Source organism: Eleutherodactylus coqui, chromosome 6 (genome assembly GCF_035609145.1).
Source record: "Eleutherodactylus coqui strain aEleCoq1 chromosome 6, aEleCoq1.hap1, whole genome shotgun sequence".
NCBI lineage: Eukaryota > Metazoa > Chordata > Amphibia > Anura > Eleutherodactylidae > Eleutherodactylus > Eleutherodactylus coqui.
Window position 1 is genome coordinate 116,724,219 of NC_089842.1, and position 15,094 is coordinate 116,739,312.

Below are 15,094 nucleotides of genomic sequence, written 5' to 3' on the forward strand. Positions count from 1 at the left end.
CTCCGACCTTTATGTATCCTGATGGAGGAAAGCATATTGCAACCTATATCAGCCTTTTGAAAAATCAGAGCAGCATAGTAGAAGCTTTATTAACAGATACCTATCAATCTTTGGACTCTTCTAAATTCTTCAAATAAAATGGAAGTTCAATGCAACACATTTCTATTTATCTTGGAATCCTACCAATGACATCTTTTGAACTAATAAAAGTTTTACCCCCCCCCCCCCCTCCTCACATATATTATGAAATCACAAGGTGTCTAGAGCAAAAGCACAAACATAAAGTATTTGTCCACATGCTCTGAGCAAATATCATTCAGTAACACCTGATATAACATCAGGTCATAAGATGCAATACATTCCTCTGGATGGCTTATAAGGAATAAACTCCAGAATCTCTTAACAGCACATCAAGCAGTGACAATGCCTTACACTATTCTTAAGCATTGCCTTTCAGAAGAGTGGAATGCCAAAGATGTCCTGGAGACTCACTTTTCCCATGAAGGTGTCTGTCACACAGAAGATTCCACGGTTCAGCCTTTGAAACGACTACATGAATTGTTTTCTTCTGGTCTGTATAACTAAATTACTTGTGTACACTGGGACATAATTGTGAGGAGAAAAGATTGGTTTCCTAGGGTCTAGTGATATACAGCGCATAGAACAGGAGTGTATCGATAGAGGGTGTAGAAGTTACTTGTGCACTTTGTGAAGTCCGGGAACTTTATATGACAGTTCAAGGAAAGCCTGATACTTATTTTGAATGGAAGCCCATTAGCATCTTATGGGACTTAGATTTACAACATCTCCACAAAAAAAAAAAATTACTTTCATTACTAATTACGCTAAAAAATTTCTATAAGTCATCAATAACATCTATCTTTATCTATTTAGTCGGAGCTGACTCTCTAACACTTTATGGATCATCCCTCTTCACGCAGTTCTGTTTTGTTTTGCTTCTAAATACTGATATTCAAGTGTATACATATTTTACCTGATATATGTATATAAGCAGGGATAATATACTAGAACTCCAGCATATCCAGTGGATATCATATCTGTCTATTATGAAAGAGGCGAGAGAGCACTTTTAAATCCACAGAATGGGGAAATGTGTCAGGATATAGAGAGAAAGAGTGTTGGATCTTTTTATAAGATGCCATAGTGCACAATAAGAGGACTAAGCCTCAAAAATGCAGAGTTGCACTTATCAGGGTAGTCACTCTGCTTGATTGCTGATAGTGTATAGTGTGTGACTAGGGAAAACACATCAATCTTGGTCTTCCACACATCTTGACTAGCACATTGGGCTTTCTACTTTGCTCAATATAGCTGTGTTCTTCAGACTTAGGAGTTTAAGCCCTTTTATGGTAAACTGCTGTATATTTTTCAGCATTATTGGTCCCTGAGGTGCCAGATCTGGGCTGTGAATATGAAATGCCTGTGATCTGAACTATAAGATAAATGAAGTTATCTTAATGGAATTTTGATTTATTGTCTCTGTTTATTTGATTACACTGAGTGATATAATTATACACTTGAATATTAGTATAATAATGATGACTTATAGCATTTATTTAGCATAATTAATAAAAAAAAACGTACAGGTTAAAAAGGTTTTTAAAGAGGTTTGTGGCTTTAAAATAAACCAGAAGCATGTTTGTAACCCTTTCAGAACTGGAGCTACAGCCATTTGAAGTTGAGTATGGAATACTGAATTTACAGCTGTCTTTTTTTAATGTGTGTTCAGAGGGAGGAGGGAGGGCGAGGGGAGAGCAGCGGCAACAGAGATAATCTGTGATTCTTCTGTATAGCTCCCTGTCCCAGGAGAGGGATGACAGAATTCTTTGTTCATGTTATCACCCCCATCAGTCACATATATGGTTTTCTCAGAAAAGGAGTGAAATAATGAAGACTTGGTAATCTAATCACTCCTCTACACCATTTAAACCCAAAGATGCTGCAGCAATTGCCAACTGTGGCATTTATGCACTTTAGGGCTCCTGCACACTGGCGAGGGTGATATTGGTCTGTGATTCACAGCCTGATATCGCCCTCGCAATCCTTCTGAATACCCACGGCTGCAAGGCTGTTTCACATGACAACAGTCTTGCATCACAGCCGTAGCAGGAGATCACAATGTTCTTCCACTGTTTTCAATCGTGACAGCGTTGCTACCGCCGGCCCCATTGAGAACATGTGTAAACCCTGGATGTGACAGCCAAGCATGCCTGCAAGCTGAAGGAATTCCCCACAGCAGCTGTCACAGCCGCATTACAGGATCATGATGTTCTCCCATTGCAGCAGCACTGACCCTATTGAGAACAATGGGCGATGTCGCAAAAACAAAGGAAATGCTGCAATTTTTTTTCATGCAGCATTGCAGGAGTGAAAACATCATTTATCTAATATTAATAAGCCTACGGCCTTTTTCCTACACCCCACTTTCACTCCGTTGTCTGACCTTTGGTGGACGATTTTGCTGTCATTAGATTAGTGACATCCTTACAGGTGCCGTAAAATCCTACAATTGGAGATTGGTACAGCGAGTGACCTGCAAGGACAGCCTAAACTTCCTATTTTAAGTACATGAGCGTGAGCCTGAGAACAGTGAATCATTGCTAAGCGAGCGTGAGTGGGTGGTACTGAAGTAGAGGGGGCAATACTAAATTTACAGTGGCCGATGGTGATGGGGAGCAACCGCTACTGAAGGGCAGCAGGCGGCACTGAAGGACAGTGGGGCAGCACTGAAAGACAGCGGGGCAGCACTGAAAGACAGCGGGGCAGCACTGAAGGACAGCGGAGCAGCACTGAAGGACAGCGGAGCAGCAATAAAGGACAGCGGGGCAGCATAGAAGAGATGGTGGGGTGATGCAGAAGAGACAGCTGGGCGAAGTAGAAGCGACAGCGGGCAGCACTGAAAGAGTGCGGGCAGCGCTGAAGGAGAGAGGGTGGTGCAGAAGGAACAGCGGGTGTCACAAAAATGACAGCGGGCGGTTCAGAAGGAGAGCAGGCAGCGCAGAAAGGACAGTGGGTGTCACTGAAGGAGAGCGGGCGGTGTAGAAGGGACAGCTGATGGCACAGAAGGGACAGCGGGTGCGCTGAAGGAGAGCGGGCCATGCATAAGGTACAGCAGGCGGCACAGTAGGGACAGCAGGTGGCACAGAAGAGACTGTGGGTGGCGCTGAAGAAGAGCAAGCAGTGCTACACTGGAGCGAGTGGTGCTGAAGGGACAGCAAGCAGCACTGAAGAGTGGTAGGTGGTGCTGAAGGAAAGTGAGTGGTGCTGAAGTGACAGCAGGGTGACACTGAAAGAGAGGGGTGTTGCTGACGGGACAGCTGGAGATGCTGGTGGGACAGCAGGCGATGCTGAAGGATAGGTGTGGTGCTGAAGGGACAGCAAGGCGGTGCAGAAGGGACAGAGGATGGCACAGAAGGTACAGCGGGCGATGCTGAAAGATAGCAGGTGGTGCAGAAGGGACAGTGTGCGGCGTAGAAGCATTGAAAATCATTGGTTTCATTATCCTGCATTTTCACTCATTCTCGCATTATGAGAAAATCTCACGATTTTCTCGCCAGTGTGAAGGAGCTTTTAATTTTTTTTAAACTTTTTTCCACTTAAGCAAGGCTTTAAACCCTTAGTGACGAAGCCTGTTTGCACCTTAATGACCAAGACAAATTTTAACATGGAATAATACCGTAAAAGGTTTTCCATATCCAAGGGATTCTGACATTGTTTTTTTTCCACATTTTGTACTTCATTGAGGCAGTAAAAACAGAATGATAAAATTTGTGTATATTTATTAAAAGCGTCAAAATTGGGAAAATTTTGAAAAAAAATGTAATTTTTTAACATTTCCTGCAATATCTCAAACATACTGTACAATTTTTTGATTAGATATATATTGCCATAAGTTTACATTATTCTTGGTGCACATTGGATAAACGTTTGGTTTTTTTTAACCACGTACAAATTTAACATTGATAATCGACATTTTGAGGAACACTTTGTTTTCCTGCACCAAGCCAACATTGCAAAGACTTGTATTTATCAGAATGATAGATACCACCACAAATGACCCAATTAAAAAAAAAAAGTACCCCAAAATGTATTCACTGAGGGGTGACATGAGTATTTGAGAAAAAACTAAATTTCATATTTTTGCAAGTATGTAATTTTAAAGACAGGATTTTTTTCTATGATGCACATGAAAATGAGGATTTGCACCCCAAAATGGATACCCTGTTTGTCCTGCGTTCAGAAACATACCCATTGTGGCCCTAATCTTATGTCCATATGCACAATGGGGCCCAAACCAAAAGAAGCAGTCAGTGGTTTTCAGATCATACATTTTGTTTGAAGGCATTTTAGGCCCCATTGCGCACTTGTAGAGCCCTTGAGCGGCCAAAACGACAGAGAACGCACACAAATGACCCCCATTTTGGAAACTAGACCCCTTATTGAATTCATCTAGGGATGTACTGTGTATTTTGACCCCACCATTTTTAAATGAATCGAAGCAAAGCAGAAGGAAATAATTACGATTTTTGTTTTTTTGGCAATTGTGTCATTCAAAAAAATTTTTTTTTGTACAGCACACATATGAATGAAGACTTTCACCCCAAAATAAATACCCCCGTTTGTCCTGTGTTCAGAAACATACCCTTTGTGGCCCTAATCTTCTGTCTGGATGCACAACAGGGCCCAAACTGAATGGAGCATCAAACTTTAACTGTCTTTTAACTTTTACATGATCGCCATTATTCATTTGGTAACGGTGATTACATGACTGGGGACCGCTCAACACAGCCCTACAATACTGTTCCAAGCTCTCGGCTATCTTTAGTAACCAGGACCAAGGAAATTTTAAATTTTCTGTTCCCTCCCCAGCTTCTGTGCTTGCGTCTGCCACTTTGGCGACGGGTGCATGCGCCAAACCTAGGGAAAGGTCCACGGATAAGGATCCCATAGGAGGACATCACCAGTGGCGTAAGTTAAGTACTCTCACCTCCCCTCGTGGATCGGATCTGTTATGGATCCGATCCATTCAATAATGGCAATCACGTGACCAAGAACCACATACTCCGCATACCCCATCAAATCTCCAGGCTCTCGGCTACATTTAGTAGCCAGGTGCAGGGAGATTTTAAATTACTTTGGCAATCTGTGGCTTTTGCACATGCGTCCACCATTTTCACGATGCACGCGTGCGCAGAAGCCGGGGTAAGGTCCATAAATCCAGGGGCCTTAGGTACCTAATTTCATCTCCCCTCATGGATATGATCCATGAGGAGAGATGAAACAAACTTTTTTTTTTTTTTTTTTACACTTTTTCAACTTTTCTAAACTTTTACATGATCACTGTTATCCATTGGATAGCAGCGATCATGTGACCAGGAACCACATACAGCAGTTCCCGGTGTCAGTTCCCTGCTCTCAGCTACTCATTTTAGCCGGGAGCAGGGAGTTCCTAAATTTCCAGGGCCTCCCAGCCCTCTGCCATACGCGTGATGTAATGCCGTTTGGCACACATGTACAGTCGCCGGCATCAGGTCCTGCAGGACAGGAATGGTGGGAGGACATTGTGGAAGATGGGGGTGAGTATTGTCAGCTCCCCTTACAGATCCAATCCGTAATGTGAGTTGAAACTAACTTTTATTTATTTTACATTGACTTTATTGCGATCATCGCGGCCTGGGATGACAGTTCCAGGATGTTGGCTACCTCTGGTAGGCGACAGCATGGACCTGTTATGTACCGAGCCTGCAGGGCTTTATTCTCCAGGGGAAGCTTTTTTTATGTCCTCTAGGAATGAAGCCTAGCAGGCAAAGGGCTGGTCACTAAGGGGTTAAATATTGAAAAAAATTAAAAGAACAAAAAAAGAACTACAAATATAAAAAAAAATATTAAAATGTACCATTTTCTGAATAAATTATTACCCCTAAGCAGGAATAAAAAAAATAGATTAAATATCAATTATAACTCAAAATTGTACCAATAAAATTTACAAGTTGTCAGACAACAAACAAGCCTAATGTCACGTCCATCTCCTGATATCTATGGTGCTACAGTTGCTTTGGAGTTCTCCTGCTCAGGTGTGGGGGATTGTGCTGGCTGGCGTGTGTGTGTCTTCAGTTAGCCAATCACTCCAGGTCAGTACAAATAAAGCTGTCTTCCCAGGTGTGGGTGTGGTTAGCATTCTCTGTTCTCATTCTCTCTCTGTGTTGTGTAAGCAGGTTCTACGTGTGATAGCTGCATAAAAGGTTTGTGTTTTGTTATGCTGCTGGTCTCCTGGTTAGTGTAAGGACTAGTGATATTGCCAGTAACTGTGTTGTGGCCCACTAGCTTCCATATTTTGGCCAAAATGTCAACAAATACCTGGTATTTATAGCATTAATATCTGCTACTAGCATTTGCGTATTGGCTGCTGTGTGGTGGGATCATGACTCTAATTTTATCCTGTCTAGTTGTCCCTGTTAGTTGGCATGTATAGGCGTCCAAGCCTGGGTGCTTGCGTTCCTAAGGACAGCAAGGGCCCAGATCCGAAAACTGCTAGGCTGCTCTTTACTGGGGTGATATTCCCGCTCAGGCAGGTCCTTGGTCAACATCCTTTGTAGAAAATAGGCAGAAGTGTTGATCAGTGGTTGTTTTACCTAGTGTTCACAATCCATGGTAACGATCATGTTACAATGGATAGCCCTGTGCTCACTTGCCCACACAAACGTAACACCCAATACAGCTCTGTGAAGTGAAAAATAAAAAATTTTTGATCCTTTTGTAAAAAAAAAATTTTAATTCTGCAAAAATTGTAAAACATAAAACCTCTATAATTATGGTGTTGTCATAATTGTAATGACTCATATAATAAAGGTAAGATAATAATTATACCACACTGTGAATAGCATAAAAATAAATCACAAAAAAATGTGGTTAAATACCTTTTTTCCATTGGCCCCAGCAAAAAAAAATCAGTTATTCAATACTTTATATGTACCCAAAATTGGTTCCTTTAAAACAAGATCTCGTTCCATAAAATACAAGATGTCATACAGCTACATTGATAAAAAAAAATGTAAGTTATGACCACTGGAGCATAAAAGGGGTACAATTTAATGGCTCTAAAGGCTAATATTAGTTAGGTCACTAAGGGGTCAAAAATGCACTTGAGGCATCTAAGGAGTTCTACATCAAATACATTTACATGTGACAAATTCAAAATTTACAATAAAAAATTACATTTTTGTGAGCGTTTTTTCAATTTTCACATGACTGTTGTGGGGTTCATTATGATAGTATGGTGAGTAAAACCTACCTGCTCTTCTCAACCAACATCCTTAATTCAAAGTTCAATTCTATTTGGCCAATTCTTGTTTATCTTCTCTTTTCTTCAGGATTGGTGAAAGGAGACATAATGCTTGAATCAAGTGCTGGGGGAATGGTCTCTCCACTCTTCTTGGCCAGCAAATACTTCAAAGAAATTTATGTGATGGAGTTCACAGATGGCAGTGTCAACCACTTCAAGCAATGGTTGGAGAATAGTGATGAATCCACAGATTGGTCATACGGTGCCAAATTAGTCTGTGGACTGGAAGGCAACGAGTATGTGAGCCGATTTATGTAATATTTGAACATGAGTGCTATGCAATTTGTAAATACTGAGAATCCTTATTCCCATTAAAACAGAACAGTAATTATGATCATGTTCGTCATTCTAATTATCCATTGAAATTTCCCTTGTACAAAAGTACTTTATAAAGTCCACTAAATGGTGCTGTAAAAATATGGGAACATGACAAAATTACAATTGGCCAGGACATAGCTTAGTTCCATCCCCACTGTCAAAAATAAGAGCCATACAGCAACAGTGACAACAATAGATGTTTCAGGCAAACTTATCTAATATACATTAGGAAATCAGTACAACACCTTTTTCTTGTCTCAAAGGAGCACTCAGGCATGTTTTTTCCTAAATAATATATATGATAATGGAAAGGCTCTTGTATATACCTGGATATGCTAATAATGGGTTGTCGGACATCTTGGTCCCTTGTTATGGTGGGCTCACACGTTTGTATTTACAACAATGCATTCCCTATGGTGTGTTCACATGTCCGTACTTTGCAGGTGCGTGCCTGCAAAGACAGGACATGTGAACACACCATAGGGAATGCACGCATTGTTTTCAATTGAAAACAATGCTCTACTGGCCCCCTACATTCTTTTTAGGTCGGGGCTCAGCGGCGACTTCTGCCGCTGTCCCCGGCTCTGTAGCGCTGCTGAGCTATTAGCAGCCGGGGATTTAAAATCCCCACCTGCTGGTAGCTCTGATTGTGATTGGCTGAAGCGCTTCAGCCAATCACAATCAGAGCTACCAGCAGGCTGGGATTTTAAATTCCAGGCTGCTGGTAGTTCAGAACTACAGCGCCAGAAGTCGCAGCTGAGCCACAGCAGCTTAAGGGAGGTGAGTATTGATTTTTTTTTTTTTACACTTTTTAAATGGCTTTTCAGGGAAGGGCTTATGAAGCCCTTCCCTGAAAAGCGATTGAGGGGGATGCCGGCAGCAGGATTCTCTACCGCAGCTGTCATATGTGACAGCTGCGGTTGAGAATTGAAGAATTCCTCTGCTGCATCTGCCTCATGTGCAACAGGGAATTCTTTTAACTAGCAGGGGTGAAGGAAACATCTGCCGCATGCGGCAGATGTGTTCTTCATGCCCTCAGGGGTCACTGTAGCGGCGGAGAGGTAAGGTGTTTTTTTTGCACTAAAATGTTTCTTTTTCAGGGAAGGGCCTATATGTAAAGCCCTTCCCTGAATAATAATGCAGGGGGCCGACAGAGCATTGTTTTCAATAGAGCCGCCGGCAGCAGCCGCGGCTCCATTGACAACAAGCACGCAGCTGTGTGCACATGTGTTTTTGCTGGTACCTAAGTGCGCACGTATGTACGCACAAAAACACGCTCATGTGAACCCACCTTTATTCTGTGATATTTCTTCCCTAGTGCTGTCTACATTTCCAGTGATGCATTGCAGAGACACAGCAGTGGGGTCGCCTCACACTGTATTTAGCTTCTATTCACAATTCCATTTGCATGATCTGGTGAGGGGTTCTATCATAAATGCTGGAAAAAATAGCACAACATACTGCACAATTTTTTCTACTAAGATGCTGGAAACCATGACTGGACTCAGACAGAGCCCAGTACACTTAATTGGCCTCATAAGACACTGCTGCTTTCCGTCATCTTGACATATCCATCATGCCATTTTTTCCCCATAAAAGAACAGAAGAATGTAAATGTGAACAGAGCCTTAGGCCTCAGGTCCATGGGGAAATTCGGGCCTGCACGGATTCTCCATGCAGAATCCCACAGCGCGTTCTTCCTTTCCCGCAAACATGAAGTCAGAAAATTGATTATACTTACCTCTTTAGACGCTGCGGGTCTCCCCTCTGTCATGGACGGATCTTCTTTCTTTGGCCCAGCGGATGTCCTCAGCATGTCGGCAGCGTGCCGCATGCATGCACCATGCACATTTTTTTAATGAACTCCTGATTTCCTGCGGTCCCGCGGCAAAGCACAAATACAGCTGCAGGTGTGCTGCGGGACCAGACGGCTCACATATGCTTGAATAAAAGCCGCGGGGGCCATCCGTGTGGGAAATCCGCACAAAATGGAGCATGCTGTGGGTGTTTTCCCATACATGCGATGCGTGCGGCAGGGAAAATGACATCTGCAGGTATTTAGTTACCTGCGGGTGTCCAATGCATCTCTATGTGTGCAGATCACGCATGCAGGACACCCCCACGGACTCCTAAATTCCATTTTGCCAGTGGACATTGAGCCTTACTCTGCTCCATTCCTATCTAAAGACAGCAAGCAAATCTTAGTGTATTCCTATGTGAAGCTGCTTCAGACTGCTCTCCTCTACCTCCAGCTTTCGATTAATACTGCAGATTTCCCAATCAGCCCCTACAAGCAGGAAGCAGAGAGAGCAGTGTGAAGTTGCAGTAAATCTGCACTAGAGCTTATGCACACACAGATAGTATAGACAGTGTAATGGCCCATTTAGACTGGATAAATGTTGGGCAAACGATGCCTACACTCATCCCCACACATACTCGCTCCCGTACTGCTGCTGCATGGGAGTTAGTATCGATGGCTCACAGCGGGGAGGCTGGAGGAGAGTTCTCTCTTCACGCCCTCCCGCCCCTCTCCATTGACTTAACATAGCTGCCTTTCAGTGCTGAATGGCTGTTATTTACACTAAGCAGTCAGAGATCAGCTCATCATCCATCATTTAAGCTGCATAAATGATGGCCGATGAGCTGATCGCTCAGTGCAAATAGAAGCCATTCAGTACTGAATGGCTGCTATATTAAGTCAATGGAGAGGGGCGGGGGAGCCCGAGGAGAGAAATCTCCTTGCAGGCTGCTCTGTGAGCGAGCCAGCGCTACTAGCTCGGGAGCGAGGACACACAGGGACGAGTGTCGGGCATTGTTTGCCCAACATTTGTCCCATTTAAATGGACCTTAAGCTACAGCTAATCATTGTATGAATTCACATATTACATCACTGCACCCTTAGCGAGTTCAATGTTGGGCAACTAAAGTAATAAACGGAATGGGCTGAATATAATACTCAGACAGGTAATTAAAATTGGGGTTATTTAGTTTAGAAAAAAGACGGCTAAGGGCGGACCTAATAACTATGTATAAATATATTAGGGGTCAATGCAGAGATCTCTCCCATGATCTATTTATATCCAGGGCTTGGACTGTAATAAGTGGTCATCCTGTACATCTAGAATAGTGGTGTCAAACTCATTTTCACAGAGGGCAACGTCAACTTTATGGTTGCCTTCCAAGGGTTCGTTCACACAAGCGTTTTTCCGCTCCATGTATTTTTTTTGTGTACGATATGAACAGCTTAAACACAATTGATTTGCATTGGCATATTTAGCCATGCATTTTTTGCACATAAAGAAAAACGCATCACATACTATTTTGGTCTGTATTACAAAACACAATTGCCCATTGAAATCAATAGGATTTTGGAATCAATAGAAGCTGTACTTGCAATTACAAGTACCAACCACTACATGGGTCGGAGCAGCGGCTTCTGTTCCAACCACTGTGTGTTTGTGGTGCTGTCAGTGGGCGTCTGGTCAGCTGAAGGTTGGAATTCCCAGCAGCAGACACCAGAGGATTAACTATTGTCTATCCTAAGGATAGGCTTTGAGTTTGACACATGTGGTCTGGAAGAAAGAAGGCTTCTACACCAACATAGAAGGGAGTTCTTTACTGTAAGAGCACTGAGACTATGGAGCTCTCTGCTCGAGGAGCTGGGAACAGTGAGCTCACTAAGTGAGTTCAAAATGGACCTGGATGCCTTTCTTCTGTGTAACAATATAACATTCTATAGTCACTGATTACTCCACAAGGGCTGTTCATCCAGGGGTTTTTTTTGATTGCCAGATTTGAGTCGGAAGGGATTGTTTCCCTAAAATAAGGAAGTTTGGCTTCTACATTATTACGTATTTTGCCTTCCCCTGGATCAACACTGCAGGATAATAGGCTGAACTGGATGGACACAAGTCTATTTTCAGCTTACTTACTATGACACTATGGATTTAATCAAACATTATGTTATCATATAGTTCACAGGAATTCCTTCAGACGGTAAGCTCTCAACTGGTAGTCAGACTAGAGATCATATGACACAGTTGCCCATAATAAAAATGTGTTCAAAATTAATGGATGTAACTGAGCTAAAACCAATTAAACAGCTAAAATATTGCTGATGAGTTAGCATTATACATCCAAAAACAATTCCTCAATTGCTTCTTTAGCCCCTTAACACTTCAAGACATACAGTTACATCCTACATGTTTGGGGTATGTATGGAGGAGAATTGTGGGTTGATCCCGCTCCATACAATGTGGATGCTGACTGTTTCTTACAGCCAACACCCGCAACAGCTCTGATAAGCCACAATGTGATAAGTGTAGTTAGTAAGCATCATTTATCCAATACTTCTGGAAAATAATTATATATATTTTTTTTTAATCTATTAGTTAAAACTAACCATTCCTAAAGGTGTTCTCCAGAACTTTGACTTTTGATCAGTGGGGGAGCCAGCACTTGGGTGTCCCGCTGATCAGCTGATATCTGGGTCCCCTGTCAGTGCGGACAGCACTGGAAGCAGATAGCGTGCTCCCCATTGCAGTGGCCTGGTTTGGTACTGCTGGCACAGTTCCCACTGAATTCAATAGGCGTTGTGCCTGTAGTACCAAACTGGGGCCGCTGCATTGTTAACAGCACCATCTGCTTGCTGCTTCCAGTGCTGTCCACACTGACAGCAGGCAGAGGAACAGCTGATCACAGGGGATTCTGAACAGTGTATTCCAAAAGATCAACTGTTGATAACAAGAGATGAGCGAGCACGCTCAGATAAAGCAGTTACTCGAGCGAGCATCGCTCTTCTCGAGTAACTGCTTACTAGTCCGAGCAGGCTCGGGGGGTGGCTAACCCCTGCCACCCCCCCCCCCCCCCCTCCCCTGAACCTGCTCAGAACAGCAAGCAGTTACTCGAGAAGAGCGATGCTCGCTCAAGTAACTGCTTTATCCGAGCGTGCTTGCTCATCTCTATTGATAACCTGTCCTGAGAAAAGGTCATCAATAGTCAAAGTCCCATAAAATCCCTTTAAGCTCAATATGTAAAACAATTAGACCACTCAAGATTTCTAGGAGGCAAGTATCTGCAACTGAGTTAGTAATCTGTTGCAATGTTCCAGTAATAATAATCTTTATTTGTATAGTGCCAACTTATTCTGCAGCGCGTAGGACATGTAGCTGGACCAGATATCAAGCTTCCATGTCCTTTAGAGAACAGTAGAAATCTCAATAGCTTGATTTTTTTATCTTGTTGGATATCATTTAGCTAGTATTGGTCATGAAGCACTTAAACTATTTTTTATAATTATTAACTTTTAATTCTTTTCCAGAGATGGGTGGAAGGAAAAGGAAGAGGAAGCAAGAAGAGCAGTTAAGGGAGTCTTTAAGTATGATCTACTTGACAGCAATTCTAAAAAATCTGTGGCCATCCCTGAAGTGGATTGTGTCCTTACAGTTTACCAATTCAATATCATCTGTCAAACTAAGGAGGATTTCAAGCACAACATGAAAATCCTTACATCGAGGCTGAAAGTTGGTGGATATATGGTCATTCTTTATGCACTCAATATGACCTTTTATCAAGCGGGCGACCACAAGTTTTCTAGCCTGACAGTAGATAAAAAGTTTATAAAAAAGGTGATGACTGACACTGGCTTTGAGATTGTGAAAGAGGAGGTCATACCAACTGTCATAGAACATGATCTAACTGATTGTAAAGATGTGGCGTACATAGTAGCCAGGAAAGGAGAATAATGCCTAAAGCTGGTGCCTATTGATAAGGAGTTCAAATATTTAGCGTAAAATGAATAGCAACGCATTTCAATATAATCATTGATAGCTTTGATAGATGAAAAAATAAAATTTGCAGGCTGGATCCCAAAATTTGCTACCCAGCAACCCTCATGATTCTAATCAAAAGCAATAGACATATAGATTTCCTGATTGTATGTAATTATAGATAGTCACTATATCCTTTGTGCTTATAACGTAATCTTTGTGGAATCTACCCCCAACCTGTATTCCCTCTAAGCTGTGTGGCTGCACAACCACACAACTTGAGGAAATTCGGTTCATTTGCAAACTCCCTGAAGTCTCCCCTTAGAGGTTTTTTACAGGAATACCACAAAGTGGCTGCTGTCTGTGCAGCCTGTCGACAGGAGAATGCATGTGCACACAGCAGGGGAAGGGGAGGGACCAAGGGGGGCCATGATGGGGCGGAATCTAATGTTACATTGTTCTGAACAATGCTGTGTCAGGCTCTGATCCACACATGTGGCCTTGTCTCCTTCCCTCTCCTGTCTGCACATCTCATGCATTCTCCCATCTTAGGACAGGTTTCTACAACCTGGCAGCCCTTTTGATACATTTCCAGACAACCCCTTTAATGATGCAGTACAAAGCTCCTGAATTGCTCTGCCTGATCTTAGATAGAAATGTAAAGCCGCACAGTCCCCTATATTATTTCCTGCTCAATAGCTAGAACGTTTTAGAGGATTCACTGCACCCAATCTGTCTGTCTGTATCTACCTACAATGTAATACAGTCATAAATGACCTGTTTCATGAAAATGATAGATATTATGATTATTACAATATATTCATATTTCTAAATATAATAAATCTTACATGAAATCAATATTAATATGGTTTCCATTGTCTTCTGTGATCAGCTTTAGGTTCATTGTGCAAAGAATCCACGTTTTTAAGTTTGACCGTATCCTTCAATTGTGTTGCATTTACGCACTACTGTAAAAATCTGCAGGGTACAAAATAAAGGAAATGTGGTCTTACACTTTAGACAAAACTTAGCCATACACACTCCACTTGGAGGAATAAGCTGGCTGACTATCTAGAACCCCTGGTCAAAATTATGGATTCACCACACTAAGGCCACTAGCAGGCTAGCACATTTTAGAGTTGTGTGCTATCTGTGTAATTGTAAACTCATGGCATGTCCGATTCCTGTGCATTTCACAAACAGAAATAGGACATGTCAATGTGCTGTGTCCGTGTATATAATAAGATGAGCCTAGATATACGTTTCATTGTAGAACCGTTTATCAATCAATGGGAGGTTCTGACATACAAGAAGTTTGATGAAGTAGTTTCAGAGTTGAAGGGAGAAAAAAATGGGGTTATAAAAACAAACCATAAATCATCATGTTACATCATGTACTGTATTCATACATAAAATGGAAAAACAAGGATAAAAGCGACATAGGGAGATAATGGAGAATTGAAACAAATGGGTCATATTTTACAGCACATAATACCATAAATGACAGAAAATATATAATGCAACAGAGCAAGAGAAGAAGTGGGATGGATCAACACAGACAGAGACCATGAAGACAAGCACATCAAAAAAGATTACCAACAAATACTGTAGATCAAACCACAAAAAGCAAGCCATCACATAGCAT

The 15,094-nt window shown here is 42.1% G+C and overlaps 1 protein-coding gene across 1 annotated transcript; it reads left to right on the top strand.

Annotated features, from left to right (window-relative positions):
- The first annotated feature begins 361 nt into the window (after positions 1 to 361).
- Positions 362 to 14,313, top strand: LOC136632507 (nicotinamide N-methyltransferase-like). Its single transcript, XM_066607436.1, has 3 exons — positions 362 to 571; positions 7,392 to 7,599; positions 13,002 to 14,313. Exons 1-3 carry the CDS (start codon positions 424 to 426, stop codon positions 13,423 to 13,425), a joined length of 780 nt encoding a protein of 259 aa, XP_066463533.1. The 5' UTR covers positions 362 to 423; the 3' UTR covers positions 13,426 to 14,313.
- The last annotated feature ends 781 nt before the right edge of the window (positions 14,314 to 15,094 follow it).